Source organism: Aythya ferina, assembly GCF_964211825.1.
Source record: "Aythya ferina genome assembly, chromosome: 15".
Classification (NCBI taxonomy): Eukaryota; Metazoa; Chordata; class Aves; order Anseriformes; family Anatidae; genus Aythya; species Aythya ferina.
The window spans coordinates 8,772,583-8,794,093 of record NC_140314.1 but is presented as its reverse complement, the minus strand read 5'-3'; the positions used below and the strand labels follow the sequence as shown (position 1 = coordinate 8,794,093).

Sequence of the window (21,511 nt, the reverse complement as noted above, 5' to 3'; positions counted from 1 at the left end):
ACATACTCAATAAGACTTTAGTTTATTAGCTTTTTTCCTAAATTACTATAATTTGTCTTAAAGCTAATACAAGGAAAATAAAAAAACAATTTAGCTACCAAAATACTTCATCTCTTCCAGCAGACAGACTAGCACCTGACTAGAATGATTTAACCTCATCAAGGTTAAAACGGATTTCTAGCTGAACACATGAATAAAATAGTTCAACAAATAATATTTAAAGCAAACCTTTTGGAAAAAAAAAGAAAGCAAGCTGTTTCTTGAAGCAAAGAAACAGATTTAGGCTCAAGCGACCACCAAGAAATAGCATTTTCTCTGTCATTTTGGCACAAGAAAACAGATTACGGTTAGTCTTCTGATACCTAGAAGGGTTCTGCTTTGAAAAGGAAAGTATATATACTTGATCTGTAGAGGAACGTAAGCATATATCTGTGCAAAGGTGCAGTGGCTACTCATTAAGTCTTTTACTTTAGCGGATCATAATACAGGAGAACTAGCAGCATCCCAAGAAAATGGAAAACAGCATCTTAAGAAAACACTTCCTATAAGTTGACCAACAGAGCTACTCATACTAGTGAAGAAGGTCACAACCCTATTTCCCTGATTTAGATACCATTTGCGATACATTCTTCCTAAATTTGTATGAGTAACTCCTCTCCCTTTCTCACAAGAAGGAAGCAAGGTTTCTTTTCCAAAGATTGACATTAGATATTTTTGTGGTGATAAAGATCAGAAGATTCATGGAACATGAAGATTTTCTTAGTCACTGTGACTATTATGAGAACACAGAGGGCTACCACAGATGACTGATCTCTCTGCTATGTAACACATCAGTCATTCCCACGAGAATACCTTCTGCATTATGGTCATGAAGAATATTCTCAACCTTACTTCCAGGTCTTTATTTTTTGAATTTTAAAAGAGTACACGAATAAAATCAGCTTTAATAATCGGTTTCTCACCAGGCATCAGTTTAAGCAATGAACTTTGAAGACACCTGACATTCTGAAAGATTAGGGAGGCTTAGCAAACATTAAAATAGCAAGATGAGTATGAGGATCAAATATACATTTTGTTCCTAGCTAGAACATCTACATAAGACATGCTGAGATGTTATCTGACAGGTATGAAAAGAGCTTGTTTCAAGATGTTACTGATTTTACAGAAGACTAAGGCATTCATATCCACTGAGGAAGAATTACGTTTATTTTCCCTTGCTTTATCTTGAAACTGCAGTCTTCGGTAGTGGAGGAAAAGCTGCGTGGCTGGTGAGAATCACACAAGGAATCATGATCAGAAGAGACATCTTCTGAAGCTATATTTGAGGTCTTCCTGAGTGATGTTGCCATCCCAAGAACTACAATCCACACTAGATGATTGCTTGCATCTGAGGATCACCTTTTATTTCTGCCCAGAGTTCAGCTAGCAGCTGTAGCTGAAGGCTTGCCTGCCGATGGTCAATACATAGCCAAACTTCAGAAAAGGGGAGCTGGACTCATATGGGAAAAAGAATTCAAATCAGCCTTGGAAAAGAAAGAAAAGGACTGCTACAAATGACGCAGCATGCCCAGTGGTGTCCCACATCTATCATTTTCTTGGTAGGTCACTAGACCTTTAGGGAAAAAATTGTATTTGTTTTGAAAGTTCAAATGGAATTGTTTGGAAACAAAACATGCATAAACGAGAACAAAAGTTCTTTAAAAGCTTGGTTAGGGTGGAAATTAATTCAGACTACAGTACACGTAAAATGTGCAACTGGTATCCATAAATAATTCCATGCGAACAGTCTAGTAGGAAAATACCTTGTCATATATTAAGCTTTCATTCAGTAAGCTGAACAGAATCTGCATGTCCTTCACTGCTACGCTGTCCACATATGAAGCCTCTGAAAACAAAACGATGAATCTATCCTTGAACAACTCAATGCACTGACAGCCCCTCAACGCAGTCCTCTCCTCTTCAAGAAAACAGATGTGGCTCATGAGAAAGAGAATTGCCTACTCTGCAGTGTCTCCAGCTACACTCTGCTGAACGCTACCCTGGACCACAGTACGTGTCACCTGCCTCTTTTTTTAACTCCCAGCTTGTGCTGACCCCTGACACTTCACAAGCGCGAGGGGAAGTACACCAGCACGAGCTGGGTTAGGTCACTAGATCTTGCTCTTGAAGGGCAAAACAGGATACAGTGGTTTGGAAGATACTGAAAGCTAGTATTACTATTTTTTTTTTTAATTATTATTATTAATAAACAGACTCTAGATCTTCGCAAGTTATCTCCTATCCCCTGAAAAATGTTATTTGGCTCTTCAGTTTTAGAAGAGCCAAATTTTTTGTTAATTTTTTTCTGAATTAGTCCAGTTTCCTTGAAACCTTGAATTAGTTAAATCCACATCTTGCAACTTTTTAGTGTTGTCTTCTCTGTGTTTATCTTTTTGCTTATAATCTCTTCATGGAAAACTGTCTAATTTATTTTGAAAACATTGCAGTGTCCTACATTAAAAAAAAAATCCTAAAACCAGAACTGTATAAATAAACCTACCAAGGTTACTGGTAGAAGAGAGACATTTCACTGCTGCTAGAACAAGACATCCTGTTCAAAACTCTCTACTAAAAGCAGCTTTTTTTTTTTTAAATCAGTTACTGCCTGATAAACATTGACATTACTCCATAAAACAATAACCATTAACTGTCTGTTGAGCCATAATCATGACCTAAAAAAAAAGAACAGAAAAGAATACAATAACCATCAACATGACTGACGCTATCCAATCAAAGCACTGGTCAATGAACACCTGCATAAGACTTCCATTTTGTGAAAAATCAGCAAAGTGTCAGCCATATGACAACTAACTCACAGAAGACAGCCATTTACATTTAAACTTTCTGAATGCGCACACCTATCAGACAGGAAAATATACAATTATTTTCAGAGATCAATATAAAATATTTCAAAGATCCTGTTGCAACATAATCCCAATTTACAGAAGCTATCAAAAAAATCAAAATGACTTACTGAAACCTAAAAGCATCATGAAGACACCCCAGTTAACAAGGAGACTCAAAATCTGACATCTAGAGAAGGACAAAATACATATACAAGCATACAAGTCATAGGTAGTGACTTCAGCCATACAAGATTAACATTTTACTGATTGAAGAGGTGCTCACATACACAGAACACTGAATTTTCTGCCAATACTAACAGCAAATTCCCCCACAATTCCACTACTAAAAGTATAATTTATACTTAGTTATGTTGGACAATTCTCTTTCCTCTGCACGTATGTGACTTAAGACACTAAGTACACTGAAAAAATTTAATGTGAAGATATCAGAACAGGATTACAAAATGAGAATTTAACCCATTCCAAAGATCAGGCCTTTGAAGCAGTCATGTCACTGCTTGCACCTCAGTTCCTCCACCTGCAAAGAACACTGAATAGGCTTTTCTTTCACCTCTAAAATGTAAAACCCCACGTCCCTGTATGTTTAAAAAGTATCTGGCATAGAGTAGTCATAGTTTTTCTGTCAGTGGCTCAGCTACCACTTGTAAATTATAAGTGATGCAATAAATGACAGTGCTTAGTCATAACTGAGTTTCTATTTTCTTTCAAATGTCCTTGGAACAGTTTTTAAGAAACAAAACAAAAAAACAACAAAACAAAAAATGCCCTCCATGATTTAAAACCAAACTGTGGGAAAAGTAAAGCCTTTCTTCTCAAAATACATGCCCAGCATTCTTGCACCCTCTTGCAAGACCCTTCCAGGTTCCCTTTCATTTCCTCCTCTTCTGCCTTCAGCTCCTCCCTGGTCTCTAATCTTCAGCTGAGCAAGAGGTAGCACGAATTGTGGCTGGTTCAGGAGTACACATGCACTGACTAATCAGCTAGTACGATGCGATGACTGTTGACCTGCAGGCCAGTGAGAACAGATAACGGCTGAGCTCGCCGTTAGGCATTTTCCCACACTAGGGACTCTTTATTGGCGACTTTTTACCGAAGCATCAATTTTCAACAAACCTAAGAGCATATTCACTGTCCTGGAGCCCTTGGTCTCTCTGCCAAATTTGGCCACATTAAGGTATCAAAAGCTTTTAGAAGGAAATTGAAAAACTGATAGTACAAGACTTCTAGGTGAGAGGTCTAACCCATGCAGGAAATCTTGGTGTAGGGAACAGTAAATATACCTTTCTTTTAGCCTTTCTGAAATTCCATTCCTTACCTTTACAGAGAAATAAAACAATTTAGAGTTTTTTTTTCCCCTTTATGTTTCTTTTAGAAACATTTCTGAAGATGACAGTTTCTGTCAACATCATCAAATTGTACATTACAAAAAAAATCCACATAGATTGCCTGACCATAATCAACTTTTCGCATTCTGAACACGAGAAGTTGCCAAAGGAGAACCACCTTTTCTGGAAAAATTGTAGAATCCTTACCCTGTGATTTCCTCATGTCTTTTGTGGCTAAAGCACGACTCCCATGCGGAACACTGGTAAAATCAGGATTGGTCACATTGTTAACTCTCAGCTCTTGCCCCAACGACTTCCGACCATAAGTATTTTCCCCAGATCCTCCATTGACACTGTAGCCACCTGTGGGAGAAGCAAGGTGAGATTAAAACAGGCTAACAAACTACACATTTAGTAGGGTAGCATGTTCTGAGTTATTCAGTTCATTCATATGCAAAGCAACAGTCCTAACCTCTACCATATTCTTTAGTTTCCCTTTTCACTTTCACATGCAAAAATCTTTTTTTTTTTTTTTTTTTTTTTTTAAAGTTTCCAAGTCACACATTTGGAATCTGATCATTCTTTCGTGAATATGAAACTCCACTGCAATAGCTTTTTTAAAAAATAGTGTTTTTTTTTTTTTTTTTTTTTAATAGATTTCACTGTAGTTGATGTTCTTATTACTTTTCACCTTGTATTTTACAAGGCCTTTCACATTGACCTGCTATTAAACAAGGCCTAGATGTATTCACTTATTTCCTCTTTGATTATGCAAATCAAATTTCAATTCTGTTTTCATTATAAATTCACAACACAGCATCAGTAAAATGGCCAAAATAACAGAAAGCTTTGAGAAAGTCATGGATTATTCTGATGATGACACACAAATTGAACAACTTTCCTTGAACACACAACAGTCAGTATTTTCACACATTAATACTGACATTATCATAAAAAATTGCATGCAATCCTACATTCTCCCACTTGAGATAAACATAGTAAATCTTCAGTAATGATACTAAATAGTAATAAGTGTGTTGTTCAGAGTAATGCAATCGTTTTTACTCCCAGATCCCCAAGTATCTACATACTCAAATGATGAAACCGAGTTGGGTTTTTTTTTTTTGTTTTTTCCCTCCAGTCTGCCACACCACTTTGAGGGGCAGGTCCTTCCTCCACACTGTGGAGAAATAAAATTGCCCACCGAACCTCTTCAGTACTTCCCTCAATGTGTTAGAGCTCACGTTTGTGGCCAGCTGCACAGCCAGCTTTCTAAAGTGCCCTCCCTGCTTGAGGCAGTGAAAAAATCACCGAAAAAAATGAAACCTGGAGCAACAAAAGATATGCAAGACTTCTTTCAAAAAAGGTATTTCCACAATTCCACCTGCAGTGGTACATAAAAGTAAGCCTGGAGGCAAGGAGAGGTGGCTCTGTGTAAGAGGAGGCAACCTTCTGAGACTGAAGGATGAATAAAAACATCCAAACATCAAGGTGAATCTGGATTTTAGTAGATGTAAAAAAGAAATGTCATCTTGAAGGCAAAATTTTTGATAAAAAGAAGCTGAGAACTATCAGTAGAAGTTTGGGCAATTTTACACTCACAAAACTGCCTTACCATTACAGAAACTCCTATTCAAAATCTCAGTTATAGTTACTTACACCTACAGTAAATATAATTTATGTTTATTCTGATTTACAACATTAAACTACATTTTTAAACAAAGTAGCACGTATGCCACCTTAACATTATTTTGTCATAACAAACCAACACCACCCTATGAAGAAAACAACATCTAACAGCAATAATCGTATTTATGAGTGTACAGAAGAATATCAATAAAATTCAAAGCAACAAAAAAATTAACTGGAGACATCAGATAATCATGCATTCAGAGTGGAGACATCAACTATCAAAAATATACATGCTACCAAGTACAGAGAGAGTTTTTGAAGTTATTTCATACACTCCCTCTAGTGCACACAAAAAAATCCCAGTTGTTTTTGGATTCTTGCTAAGGAATTGGTATTTGCTACAGTATTTCTGACATTATTTGAAATGAATTAAACCAAACCTACATTATCTCTTGATGTATACAGAGTACATTTTTGGTAACAATATCAAACATAAAATTGCCATTTTTTGAATAATTAGAAACAGCAGGACAATAATTAGGTTTCTAGGCATTAAGGCTGTAAATATCACATTATTATTCTCTTCAGACAGTTATCTGCTGGTCTGAAAAGTTTTTCAAAATCTTTAATTAAAATTACTCTTAAGTTAAATAAGTCAATTTAAATATCAAATCTGAGACCAACTAAGAATACAATGAGCTATGTCACTTATTAAATTGAGCAGAAATACACAGATACTACAACATGGATACTAGCTTTTTTTTTTCCAGTAAGGATGAGCACATCATATAGCAATAAAACCAAAAGGCAGAAAAATGATGCTGAAAGAGAGAATATCTCATCTTTATAAGCAAACCCCAGGAGGCCTTTGATTTAGTTTAAAAAACTTAAATCTGCAAATTCACCTGTCTTATTTTGTAAAGTAAAGGAGAGAAGACAAAGGTGAGAGATCTAGCTGCAGTCTTCCACTAATTAATGTGAAAGATGGTTTAAAAAAAAAATAATTTAGAGATGCAGAGCAAAAGGACAGGAGTCAACAGTCATAAATTGTAACAAGGGAAATTTGAACTGGATATGAGAAAACAATTCTTTACCAGGAGAACTAAACAGGCTGCTAAGGGAGAGTGCAGAACTGCCCAGCCTTGGGGATTTTCAGAACAGAACTTCCAGAAATGATCAAGTTGGAAGTAATTTTTATTTTCAATAACAGTAATTGGAAAAGTTTCTGAAAGATTCTATGTCTATTATGACATACTGTCATCTAGAAGAGAAAAGCTAAAAGTTCTTAAGATGAAAACTCCATGTTGGCAGACTCCAGCAGAGTAACTGAAAATTCTCAGTTAAAGGCACTACTTGGCATCTGTAAGCTTACAAGTTTCTCCCCAAATAAAAACGAATTAGAAATACCTGAACTCTGGTTTTACAGTACAGAATATCCTAATCATCTCTTTTCAAGTCACAATCAAACAAAATAGCTGAGATAAGGTGCTGAGCTAGCAGAGCATGCCCTGTAAAATACAGTACTTGAGGGAGAGGGAGGTACATTTTCTTCTCAGCTGGCACTTCCCAACATCTTCACAAAAAACTACCTTACTGAACTCGTATAAACCTTACCATTTCACTATACTCCTACCACATTTCTAAGTATTTAAGAATAACCTAGCATGTTTGAATCACAGTAGAACTCTCCACATTAGCAAACACACTGATAAATAAATGTATCTGCTTTCTAATAAGTTTCTCTGCTAAAATTAACAAGCTCTGAAGGTTCACAAGGTATGCATATAAACAAATACCTGTTTCATGCTCATTTATCCTACTCACAGAACTTATTCCTTGTAAAAAAATAAATTAGCATCACTGCACTCAGCTGTAACTTTCCCTGAGATGCAGAATGCAGTTGTTTACAAAAGTTAGAGTAGACAAGATGGGGGAGTGTAAATGCTTCTGAGGTTCCAAAACAAAAACTTCACACAAATATTACTCTGAGATCTGGAGTTCACTGATCCTGCACGTCTGAAGAAAACGTGGCCTAGAAAGTGATTGTACAAGTAAAAAAAATACTCATATTTCATCTCTGTATTAGAATTCAGAATACAGGTTTATTTTTCATAATGGATACTATTTTAAATTTTCAGCTGTTTTTTAGAGAAAGTATTCCCCCCCTTCCCAAAGAAAAGACAGGCAGAAAAAAAGTAGAAGTTTCCATTCACGACAAAACACAGATCTGATCCCCAAACTAAGATTCCAATTTGCTTCAGTAAAGCTGCAAAAATTGTGTATCTGAGTAGTAGTCCATTTAATCAGGCAGCCCATTTTCAATACCAGAAGCACTAGACACTATGCAGGAAAAAATTACAGCTTCCAGACCAGACCTACCCAGAATACTACTCCTCAGGAAAACGTGCTTAATCTGCTAACATACTACGACTTCTCTCATATTCTTCTCTTAATGCAATCGCATATTGTCTCACCACTCACATCAGCCACAGCTTTTCTTTGATCCCTGATAAAAGGGGATTGTATCAGCTCACTGCATTTTTATTTTTATTTTTTTAAAGGAAATAAGGTTTCTCAACCATTTCAAGTTTACTGCCTTTCTCTGAATGTCCCCTCGTTAATTACACATCAAACAGCAATCTGTGTACCTTTTTCTTCATTCTGTATGTCAGTGTGGACTCTGATATCATCGTGTCTTTGTCGAGACACCACAGCTGAATTTGAGGGTTGTAATCCATAGGAGGCAGAACTGCCCCGATCTCTGGATGAGGAGTATTTTAAATTGTCCTGGTCAGCTGATGCACTGTCAGTTCTATAAAGAGAAAAATATTTTTTTTTATATATGGGTATAACAGGAGTGGGATTCACATTTTCACTTTTAAAAGCAACATACTTAAATGACAATCCCAAACGTATCTTCCTGTGTTAAAAAATGTGCATGTCTAGCCTGCTTTTTAAAAGGTGACCTTAAATTCACATTGGGATTAGAATTGATTAATTAATACAACCGCATGCAAAGGAAATGCACTCCAGTGTGTCAGTGCCATGTGTCAGGACATTCTCAAGTATAATTTCAGTTAGATGTCCACACAAGATATAAGGACAAGTTACTTCCAGAAGGGAAAAATAAAATACAGTTAGGAATAGCTCTATACCACACTGTCTGCCGTTTGTGGAAGTCATTACTAATCCACAGATGAACATTTACATAATACAATATAGGCCTTCGTGAGCAATGCAAAACCAGTTAGTAAATGGAGGTGTTACCAGCATGTAACTGATCATCAATATAGAAATAACATATTGAGCTTTTGCCAAAAAAACTGCAAAACAAGAAAATAGGCTTTACTGCGGAAAAATGTAATGTAAATTAACAGCTGTTATCCTTTAGAACAACACCTGCAAATAAGTGATTAAAAAAAAAAAAAAAATCTGCATGAAGCTTAAACAACTCATATCAGAAAGCCAGTTATATCCCAGAACAAACTTACAAAGGACAAGGTGAAAATTATGAAGACAACTGGCCTCCCTGGACAGACCAAGTGATTTTGTTTTTTAAAATACCGTTACTTTAACGTAGTATAGCATTTGTATGCACGAGATTTCAGATTTTAAATTAAACCAAGCACCATAAATTCATTCTTTCAAGCAATACTGGAGGTTTTACATTAAAAACAGTAAAACAATACCCATCCGAAACAAAAATTGGCAGAATTTTGTACATCTCAGATATACCTGGAAGCACACTATTGAAGTTACAGCAGTTTGTGTGTTTTGTTTTTTAAGCAAACTCCAGAGCTTTGGATAGCTCATACAGTTATTTAGCAAAAAGCAGGACATGTAATTCCTTTTTGCTGCTATAAATTCACTACAAGTTCTTGGGGAAAAAAAATATTTCATTTTTACTTTTTAAAAGAACACTGTGTTTAGAACCGGTAGCAAAACTCGGGGAAAATGAATTAAATACATCTCAAGGCCAAAAGGGAAAAACAAAGTGGGATAAAGATTTTTGAAAGCTACTGGTACTTCAGCTATCTCAAAGGCCTCCTGTTTTCAAACACAGCTCTTGCTCTGTACGACTGGAAGAGTAACATCATGAGGGTTCATATTTGCAAAGACAATTGAAGAAAATCTCCAGGTATTTTACTACCCCTTTGAGAATGTTAAAGATGATATACTATCAACTTGGACAAGGGTTCAAAAGAAGAAAATTGTACTTCTGCCCTTTTCTCTGAAGCATCAAGTTCAGATCCCAGATAAAACTTCCACAGTGAAAGGCTGACCCTAGGTTCGCTTGGCAGGTGCAATTGCCTTTTGCTCTTTCGATATAGACATTAAGGCTATTTCATTCGGCAGTCACCCTGGCATCACAGATACTGGTCTGTCGACCACTTGCTGGGACTACTGCATACAGCAGGCTGCTCCACTGGAGAGGCAAATCCTTGCTGCAACTCTTGGCTCGTGACAGTCAATCAGGATTGCAGAAATACAGCTGGACCTTCATCACTCACCTAAACTATGTTGAACAACCAAATTCTGCAGGGTTTCTTCAAATGGTATGAGCTTTAACTGTGCTTACAGCGTGTACAAGTTCTCCTACCAGTTACACAGCCCCCAGATTTTTTCTCTGCACTGAAACCTCGAGGGACTCCCAGCCCACTTTGAGGAAGGGCAGTCTCTTACAGAGAACTCAACTTGGTTTAGCCTTTCAATGAAAGGCACGGACAGATTTGCAATTAATAAACTTAAGTACTGATGGGTTCTTAATAGCATACCTCCCTCCCCAAAGAACATTGCTTTTTTTCTTTAGGGTGATGTGCTGTATGCTGTATCATCTCCAACTGCCAAGCACAGCCTGCAATTCTCAAGGCTGACTGCGAGCTGATGAAGCATTCAGCTCCATAGACTGCGTGCCCCAATCAGCTAGAGGACAACACGTGTTCTCAGCTAACCTCGGCACTGCCTTTCAACAGTCTGTAGTATTTCCCATTGTGGCAAAGTACGTAAGGGCATTGTTTCTCTGAGAAGAACTCCACACTTAATTAGTCTTGTCTTTGGGAACAGATTTCTGCAAGCTAACCAGCTCACAGCTCGTCACCCAACCAAAAAGGTGAGTAAGATCTTATTTAAAATACATCTTTTCCCTGCCACGTATCCCTGTAAGATACACTAGTTCCCACCGAAGACATTTTTCCCACTACAACAAATGTGCAGTTTAGATAACCAGCAGTTTCTGCCCTTTCTTTACGACACAGAAAGAACACCCCGTGGAAAGATATTGCTTTCCACAGAGCCAGGTTCTGGGACCCAGCTGGCCTCCAGGATCCGCCGTGACCTGAAGGGTTCTGCATGGAGAGAAGCCTGGAGTAAGATTCACCCGCAGCAGGCACCCCAGTGGACACCAGGCAACACGAAGGACTGTGCTCCTGGCTGTGTGCTGCCTCCCAAGTTTCAGCAGGGCATTTCTCCTGCCCACATGGCAAATCTTACACTGCGCTGTGCCAGCCGGCAGGTGAGCTTACGGGACAGACGTAACACTCGCTGTCCTCTTTCAAAAGGCATCTGTGTAAACACAAATTTATCACCTACATACGTTGATGCTGTCGCTGAAGTGAACACACACGGCACACCAATAAAGTCAACACAATGCTAGCAACCGATGAGCAGAAGTACAAACACAAGCATGACATCAGACAATGCTGGAATGGGAAACTGCAAGAATGAACATGACATTGAATTGAATTGTAACTTCAAAAGCTCAATTGCCACTTCGTGAGATGCTACTTGGCTTTATTTTCACTTAAAAAGCTCTCACTGATGAAGTGAGTTTTCAGTTGGGCCTGGTGGAAGACTTCCAGACAGCCACCAACACAGGCCCAGCTTTCTGCACAGGCTGTTTTCACAATGTCACTTACACAGAAGGGATCATGTTCAATTTTCCTGGAGGGCAATTTTTAACTTGGTTTTATCTGTCAGGAAATAGTTCTTCTGCCCAAATATACTGAAATGGTCGCTGCAGTTCCCTCAGAGAAGGCCGCTTTATTTTCTGTAGTTCCGAGGACACACAATAGGAACCCTACACACCCATTAGTGGACAAGGCCATCCAATCCCATCAGAAGTATCAGCAAGGTTTGACTACACCAATTTGTACAACTGAAGAAAGCATGGCTGAGAACAGTTAGCTTAAAAAAAGTCTTTATCTAGAATAAGCAAAAATAGGCTGATCAAAAATATTGTTTCTTTGGTTGTATGGAAACCTTGAGAATTTGGGTCCAAGAAACTTGTAACAAGCAATCTGCCATAGTGTTCGTTATCTGTAATTCTTTCTGAGCGACTGTACCATATGGATATTATTTTGAGACAAAAACTGCTTAATTATTCTATTCTATTTTACTTTATTTCCAAGTACACACTTCAGATGAATGATTTATTCTGATACATCTATCGTGTACTAGAGATCTTATTTAAGTCAGTTTGATTATTTGCCAAATTTATTTGCTATCGTGCCCATCAGTTCTTCACTACTTAAAATGTTTATCAATAAAACATCTAAAACACAGTGACTGTACCCACTCAAATTAACAGCTTCCCATTAAGTTCCCAGCCCTCCTTCCACTGGTGTGCAGAGCGATGACAACCCTCTTTCGCTCTCCCCCCCTGCATTTACCTATTTTGCCACTCTTCTCGTATTGCTTGAGCCAAGCCACCGAGCCTGGCTGAGCCCACCCCAAAGCCTGGTTTTGTTTCTACTCCTGTGCTGAGAGTAGTTCAGCAAAATTGTAAATGGCCACGTTTACTCCTACTGAAGTAACATTGAGTCCCCTTTTTTCCTCCTGCAGTCCTGCCACCTGCACTACTGGACAACGACCTGCGGTCACAGCAACTTTTCCAGCGGGTTCTCAGGCTACATCACTGCTGCTTACTGAGTAGCTCACCAGAATTCCCTTCTGTCCTGGGATGGACATTAGGAGGGCAGGTCAGGGAAGCATATTCTGTCCTTATTCTTCCACAGGCACCTTCTGATAGCCCTTTTCGGGCCGGTTAAATCCCTGGCCTGCTCTTGTCTGGCTGCTCTTGCCTGGAAGCCTATCTGCTCTCCAAGCTCCCTTTGCTTCCCGCTGACACACTTTCGTGTTCTTTCATCTTTCGCACATCTCGGTCTCCCCTGGCTTCACATTAAAAACAAAGGCTTTCACATTACGAACTTCGGCTCCCCCATTTTACCAAGGAAGAAAAAAACTAAACAACCACCCCCCCAAACCAAAAAAGCTCTTTGATCTCATACCTTCCCACCTTATCAGCATATTCAACAAACTCAGATGTGAAAGGAGATCAAGAATTACTTGTTACCGGTTCAGAAGTGAACCCATTCCTGTTCAACACCTCCCACGCAGTCCACTGCACCTCTTCCCGAGGTTTCCCTTGACCTTTTCATAATCACTGACAAAACTGATACTGCAACTCATTCTCTAGCCATAAACTTGCCTTTGACATCTGGGACTGTGTGGTCTCTCTGTGTACATACATACACATTAAAACTCACTTCCTTTTTTATTGCAATATACACAGTTACTAGTTCTTGCTTCTTGTAAAAGACACACCTCTGCCCTTTACAGTCACAGAAAACAAACTGCTCCAAACACTGTTTTCTTAGCCCATTTCCTCTGATGGGTCTCTGCACTCCCTGCTGATACCTCCTGCTCTGACTCATGTTGAACACGGGGAACTTGTCCAACATCGCTCTCCTGCTTAGGAGACAGCTACCTTGAAGGAGAATCATATTTTCCTGTCTTCTCTTATGATTTCTAGACTGGTGGGGACCTAGAACATAACTTGGTTTGGCAGGCACTGTGGTAACAGAAATTAGGAATTCCTAGCACTGACTTACATTTCACCAGAAGGATACACTGCATTTTCAGGAACAAATTTCAAGACTGAATCTGTGTCTAATAAGCCACCTCCAGGTCTTCTATCACATGTGCAAGACTTTCTTTTTCTCTTCTCCACAAACACCCCTGCTAACCTGTATTATTGTTAGAGAGCCAGAGGTCCTGCTAATTAAAATCTTATCCCCTTTTCTCACTTTGGTCTAAGAACAAGAAAGTCATGGCGCGCACAGCGCTTGCTACCCTGCCACCCTCCACTCTCCCTCCTGGTCAGTACTACAAGTGCGTAAGAACTGTTTTGCCACCCAGAGCATTTCCTATGAAAGAGAAGCGTTACTTATTTTGCTATATAATCAATCTTCAGTACTACATTGAATCTACTCTGCCATACCTTGACCTTTGCACTGACATGAAGTTATTTTTTTTCCCCCAGAAGTCATATCAGGGAAAACACGGGACAACCTGTCAAATAAAAAGGAAAGGGAAAAGAATGAAAGGTCTAGAAAGCTGTAGAGATTGGAAGAGGTGGACAGGATCTCATCAGGCTTTCTCAAAACGAAGAAAAATCCACAACCACTGCCTTATTGTTCTGTCACATACACCCAGAATTTGTCCAAAAAGCTTCGTGTTGCTATTAATTTAGGGCCTGGCACACCTCTGGGCACACACTAATCTGTCCATATATATGAGCACAACTTCTCCCTCTGTAACACACAGAGGATCTATCAGTACACACACCACAGTAAGACCAGTCCATATGCATCTGACAGATACGAATTAAAAAAGAAAAAATCGATTTCTAATCAGAAACTACTCTCCCTTAGAGAACCGTCCCAGCACCAACTTTCAGTTTGACCATTTTCACCCCAAGCCCCAGTGCTTATTAGCATTACTAAAAACTGAGAGGAATCTAGACCTATAATGGCAATTATCTAGTCACTTTTACACACACACGAATGTGTCTGAAAGCACAATCCATCTGATAATACACCCAGGCATCAGGAGTTTCCTTCTCCGCCCACAGCAACTTGAAACAACTACAACATTTTTCATTATTTTAGCCACGTACATCCCTTCTTCTATGCCCTGAAAAAAAAAAAACATTTACCAGCAGTATCACCTGTGCTAAAAGAAACTAAAAGCCAACAGAAAAGAAAGGGGAAGGAAACTACACTTGGATATATGCTGCACTGGGGGGCTGTCCAGGAGCACATTCAAAACAGAAGAGAAACACTCACTGCCCAAAGCATGGGACAGATCTCCTTTCAACAGCCCATGTGAGTCACTTAAAAATTAGTTAATGCCAAAACAACAAAGATTAAATTAATCTCTAGTTCAATCTTAAAGGTTAGCATCGACTCGCAGGTCCCATACAGCCAAAGTTACCAGTTTGAGATTTAGAAACCCTACGCAAAACACAAAGAAATGTGAGATCTGTTTGGGACCGGGTGAACACTTCTAATTCCTGGGTTCTCTCACCTGACTAAAAACCACAAATATTTAAAGGAAGGGACACAATTGAACTCTTACAAGTATTAGTGAAGAGGTGTTTCTCCACAGGAGACCTGATTACACAACCTGATGGAAACAGACCTAGACCCCATCCACACACCACAAAGTTCCCCCTCCTGCCACGCTTTCTGTAGTGCTTTCAGCTTTGTTTCTCATGTGGCTTTTCAGATAATTATTTTAGCAATGCCATCTACAGCACCTGTACTTGAGAGTTAAACTACAGCATGAGGAAAGGAACAGAATCAGACACACAGGGAAGAGACTAGCTACTTAACCCATCCTTTTCGCCACACAAAGCATTTCTGTGGCTAGGTCCTTATTCTCACCCCTAACGCAACTGAAACCCCCGCAGGCAACAGTTTACTGGAAAAAGTCTTTTTTTCTAGACACTGCAAGACAATTTTAGGCTAAAACATAAAATCTGTGACAAGTTAATGCATCCAACCAAGGAGCATTTATAGAAGCCATCCACTGCAAAGACACAAGGTGTACACCCAATTTCTTCCACATGGGAACTGCAGGCGAATGGGTAGTTACCAGAACTCAGGCTGCAGCCCACAAATCTGAAGCAAGGCAGTAGTTAAGGAGCAGGAGAGAGACCAGACTGCTACATACCAAAAAATCTTCACTAAGAATTAAATGCTATGTCACTGATAAAGTTTACTCCTTTTAAGTGTGGAAAAAGTTATAAAATCATACAATATCCCGAGTTGGAAGGAACCCACGAGGATCATCGAGTCCAACTCCTGGCTCCACACAGGACCACCCAAAAATCAGACCCTATGTCTGAGAGCAGTGTCCAAATCCTTCCTGACCTCTGGCAGGCTCAGGGCCGAGACCACTGCCCCGGGGAGCTGTTCCACAGCCCGACCACCAGTGACAATTCTTGTTCTAGCACCCAGCCTGACCCTCCTGTCACAGCTCCATGCCGCTATGGTAAGTTATGTGACCAAGCAGCTCAACAGGAGAAGAAATTAGAATTTAAATGACCACGACACGCACACCATTAAGAACCGAATACTCGAGTCCTTAGCATTACCCCTGGAGGTGGCACCGCTAGCTGTTCAACCACAAGGCAAGCTGCTGTCATAGTAAATACCAAAGTGACATCTGTGTTTCGCAAGATCTACCTTCATACCCACCCGTTTTCCCCAGTCCAAATCACATGTGGCTGGGACTTGTCATCGGTGAATACGTTCCCAAGCACATGGCCCTAAGTCTGTGCTGGCAATTTTAAAAGCAGGATCCCATATCACACTAAAGTTTCAAAAACAGTAAAAAAAAAATAAATAAATAAATCCCCAAACTTCCACATTAAAAAATAAATAAATAAGAAACACCAACAATTTCTCCAGAGGAATGCAGACTATTAAATAGCAATGCTGGGTGGCACAGCAAGCACACCGGCACGGGGTATACCCGAGGTGATCGAGGCCCTGACCACGCTCTGTACACCTGACCGAAGATGTCACCAGGCCGGGAGTTTCACTTACTACAAATTAAAGCACCGGGCACAAACACACCTTTAAACCCAGCGCATTGCACAAGCTCCCACCCTGCTCTCCTTACAGCTCCGCCACTTTCCCCAGCTGAGGAAACAATAACCCTGCGCTGTTTCGTTAACCCGCACCAGCGCTCCTTCAGCCACCGAGAACCAGCCTGCACAAAGCCCCCCCGAACCCCCCAACCCCTGTAGGCCCCCAGGACCCCCACCACTACCCCATGACCACCCCATGCCACACCAGGACCCCCCCCCCCACAGGACTCCCCCCCTCGAGTCCCCCACCCCATCTCAGGACCCCCCCCACCACCACCCCAGCCCCCCTCCAGATTCCCCCTCCCCACCAGGCCCCCCTCACCCCACCCCAGGCCCCCCCACCCCTCCAGGATCCCCCTCACCCCTCCCCAAACCCCCCCCAACCACACGGGGACCCCCGCGGAGCCGCAGCCGGCGGGATCCATCTCCCTCAGCGCCCTCCCCGGGACCCTCCCACGCCGGCCTCGCTGACAGCCGCGGCCCGGCCCCGCGGCCCCGGCTCCCGGCGGCGCTGCCCGGCTCCCGCCGAGCCCCACCGTCGCCCCCCGCCCCCTGCACAACCCCCGGGGCCGGCCCGGAGGCCCTCACCCCCCCCCCCCAAGCCCCGCACCAGGCCCGGCAGCGGCCGCCGCCCGCCCGTAGGCCCCGCAGCCAGGAAGCGGCCCCGCCGCCGCCCCGCTCCCTTCCCCGTCCCCCCCCCACAACCCTTCGGCCTCCCCGGGGGCCCTGCCCGAGCCCGCAGCCCCGCAGCCCCTCGCGGGGCCGTGCCCACCTGGGTTGCCAGTCATTCCAGCCCCGCGGGTGGTAGTGCTGCCTGCTGCCGGTGCCGCTCAGCCGAGACCCCGGGGCTCTGCGGCTCATTACCTTGCCCGAGACGGCATGGCCGGCCGGGCAGCGGCGCGGGGCGAGGCGGCGGCGGCGGCGGCGAAGGACGAGGAGGAGGAGGTGAAGGAGGAGGAGGAAGAAGGGGAGAGGCGAGGCGAGGCGCGGGCGGCTGCTGCTGTCTCACACCGCAGGGAGGGGACGCGGCCGCCGCGGCTGCTCCGGCTGCTGCCCGGCCGCGCGGCACGCCGGGATGGCGGACATGGGCCGCCCGCCCCCTCCGCGGGGCAGGCCGGGAGCCAGGCGGCGGCCGCTCCGCCCTCGGCCCCGCGGGGACGGGACGCCCCGACACGGGGCTGCCCCGCGCCTCAGCGCCGCCTCGAGCCCCTCAGCGCCCTCCCCCCGAGTCCCTCAGCGCCCCCCCGAGCCCCTCAGCGCCCCCCCCCCCGAGCTCTTCAGCGCCCTCCTCCCGAGCCCCTCAGCCCCCCGGGGGAGGCGCCGGCTTGGCACAGGGCAGCGCTCTCCCCTCCTTCAGCCGCGAGGGTTGAGGGGGGGGTCGCTAAGGAGTGAGAGGAGGCAGCCCCACAGTGAGGGGAGCCCGGGGAGCAGAGATGCCTCGGGGGGGGGGCTGCTCGCAGCCCGCCGGTTGTGAGGGGAGCCAGCCCCCAGCTGGGGTCACTCCTTCGTGTCCCGATGCTGTCGCTTCTCCCGGGGCTGCCTCTTCTCGCAGATCACTAGTGATCGGGCTAGAGGGAATGGCCTTAAGGTGTGCCAGGGGAGGTTCTGGTTGGAAATGAGGAGACATTTCTCTCAGAAAGTGCAGTCAGGTGTTGGAACAGGTTGCCCAAGGATGCGGTGGCATCACCGTCCCTAGGGGTGTTCAACGAAAAGTTGGATGTGGTGCTTAGGGACATGGTTTAGCGGGTGATGTTGGCAGGAGGGTGACGGTTGGACTGCTTCCCTCTCTTCCCTCACCACTCACCCATGCCCAGGTTTGTCCGTGTGAGGACATCACCCATGCAAGGCTGCCAGGCAAAGTCTGATGCTTGGCACTGGTCAGCAAAAAGCTGACTAATCCCATACTACTAGTTTCTCCTTTTTCCAGCTGCCAAAATGTGCTTCAAAAGCAGACCAACAACACAGCCTCCTTCGAAGCCAGAATGGCCTCTGTGTAAAGCAGCTGCCACATTCGCTGGGAGGGTGGTTGATGTACGCTGTGTTGAAAGCCTACCTGTAAATTGTGAAGGCAAACAAATCTGAGGAGTGAAAGAAGTCTCCACAATTTGTTAGATATTCTGGACACATTTCCCAAAACATGATGTGAAGATTGTCTCAGGCATATTTTCATTTCTCCTGCAAAACCTGAAAACTTCCATGAGTGCGTATGATAAACCATATTCCTGACTTCAGAATATTTCCTTGTTTATGAAAAATTATAATAGCTTAGTCAGATATTCAGCAAAGAGACCTGAGTAGACTGAACTATTTTAACTACAGTATCCTAGATTTGCCATTGCTGGAGGACTGAAGGAGCCTTTTAAATTCCTATGTGCTTAATAAGCCAGGGTTCTGCTGGTGCCTTGGCTGAGACAGATGGCATACTGCTGCCTCCCTTGGCTTCTGCTGGGCAGCCATGATCCCACTGATACGGGTCTGTTGGCTTCTAGTCCATAAGTAATGCTTGCAAGACATGCGCAGATTTCAGAAACAGTTCCAGGACAAAAAAAAAAAATTATCACGAGGCTTCATTGTGGCACAAGTCCTTTTTGATACAGTATGACCCAATGCCCATCAGACTACACTTCAACTGTCATGCGCTTGTATATCTTGATTAAGTGAATTGGTTTTGTGAAAAGAATCAATTCCACAGGCCATGATAAATAGTTATATTTTTCTTTTTTACAATTGAGATGGACAGCCACAATTACACAACACACAGCAAAACTAAGTTTTCATAAGTATAGCAACAATATTTGCTGCAAAGTTACTCATGCTTTCAACAAAATATAACAGATCCTCAGCCACTGGTGATGCAGCAGGAGGTTTTTCTTTTTATTTCTTGACTGAGTAGTATCCTAATGGTAACAACATAAATCACTTGTAGGGAAGGTAATATCAGAAATGTATTTTTAACTACCTTTCAAGCTGATTTAGCGAGGGGAGGCAAGAAGGAAAGTTGGCACAAAATGACCAATAACTGCCTGCATATAGCAAGAGTTTAAGAAACACTGATTTATTGTTTGGTACAAGAAATTTTGTATCAGGAATCCTGTATTTTAGTGGTGAATTTGCTGCAGTCTTGTGGTCTAATGCAGATCACTTCTGAGTGTAGTTGTCTGATGGATCGGTGATGATTAGTTCTCTTAACTGTTGTTATACACGGCCTTAAACACGTAAAATGCTATAGAGTTGCCAAATGCCATTAAAGGCATATTTGATCTGTTTCTACAAGGATGATTATGTTGTGAATTTCAGTAGTATAAAAGATAATAGTTAATATTCACATCATGATCTGTGGCATAGAGCAATAATTATTTGTATAGCGCTTTTTCAGTTGCAGATTTCACTCAGCCACTTTGCAAAGATGGATAAGGCCATTCAGGCACCACTTTATGGATGAAAAAGCGCAGGGAGGCCGAGGTCTGGATATTCAAAACTGCCTTCTAATTTTCTGTCCTGAATTTTGGGACTGCAATTTTAGATACTTAGGGGCCAGCACTGCCATCAGTTGAAGCTGCTGGTCCTCGAGTCTCACTAAATAAATAAGTAAATAAGATGTCTAAATCTGGATCCCCCCCCCCCCAAAAAAAAAAAAAAAAAAGAAATGTATGGACTTAAAAAACATCCTAAATGTCAGAAAGGGTCAATGACACTCACAGATACACCTCTAGTCTCTCTCCCAAGTGTGTGCTCAATCCACTCAATCAAACGGTCCATGCCCATCATAATGAAGAACTCTGGAGCGATGGAAACTGTGAACCACACTTTTCGTAGTTTATAATTCACAGTAGTGATTTCTCTAATATATAAAAAGCAAACTGTATTAATCTGAGTGTTATTTTTAGTTGGAATAAAGTGTAAATTGTATATATTTAATGTGCTTAAATAGGACATTAAGCACCATATTGGATCTTTTACCCCTTTCTAGTTTATTTCCTTACTGAGCAAGTATGTCTAGAACAATTAGCTAGTGATGAAGATTACAAGTCACTTCTGGCCCTTGGCTTGCCCTGATCCATAACAAAGCTACAGATTGAGAAGAAAGAAAATAAATAAATAAATAAAAGAACCAGCAGCCATGAGAGGGAAAAAGATGCTATTTCCTCTTCTAGAAATAGGACAGAAGCCAAGGAGCAAAACAGTACTTAACTAGAGCAGAGAAGGACCAGATGCCAAGATCCTGTGGCTTGAATATTGCAGATGGATGCCTCCTAAAAATTATAAAAGATTCCTCGAACAGTTGTTCCCTATACCTGCCAATTCTACCGCTTTGATGGTAGAATCCTGTTTTTATCAGTAACCCACCAGATTTTCGGTTGAATGGCCCCATACACCACCAGCTTACTGTTCTCTTGACATTGCAGACTCAAAGCACGTGTTATGTGTGGCCAATCTGTACAGGCATGGAGAGCCCAGGGTGCCCAGAACATATTGTACCGGTGGTGCAGGCACAGCTCGTCAGCGCATGCACAGGAGGTCCCTCAGGACTCCTACTGTTCTCTTCATTAAAAATGTCGGCAGGTGTAATTATCTATGGAGATAGTAGTGCTGAGTGAAGGTACTGTGTATCACGAGCAAATGGTGCAATCTGCATTGGGGTTTACTTTGTTTCATCCCAAAATGCTTTTCTTCCTTCATCTTTCAGTGTGTATTAATACAGAAATACAAGA

The 21,511-nt window shown here is 42.2% G+C and overlaps 1 protein-coding gene across 3 annotated transcripts in view; it reads right to left on the bottom strand.

Annotated features, from left to right (window-relative positions):
- The window catches only part of SMG1 (SMG1 nonsense mediated mRNA decay associated PI3K related kinase), a 66,615-nt gene extending 48,752 nt beyond the window's left edge, over nt 1–17,863 (bottom strand). Inside the window, exons 1-4 of one of the 3 annotated variants that reach the window (XM_084536736.1) lie at nt 17,572–17,863; nt 14,142–14,212; nt 8,512–8,675; nt 4,439–4,594 (exon numbers count right to left, since the gene is read on the bottom strand). In XM_084536736.1, the coding sequence (XP_084392862.1) occupies nt 4,439–4,594; nt 8,512–8,675; nt 14,142–14,161 (340 nt within the window). In that variant the 5' untranslated portion in view covers nt 14,162–14,212; nt 17,572–17,863. The remainder of the gene's footprint in view (nt 1–4,438; nt 4,595–8,511; nt 8,676–14,141; nt 14,213–17,571) is intronic. The other 2 variants (XM_084536735.1, XM_084536737.1) reach the window with 2 other exon arrangements.
- Between the last annotated feature and the right edge of the window lie 3,648 nt (nt 17,864–21,511).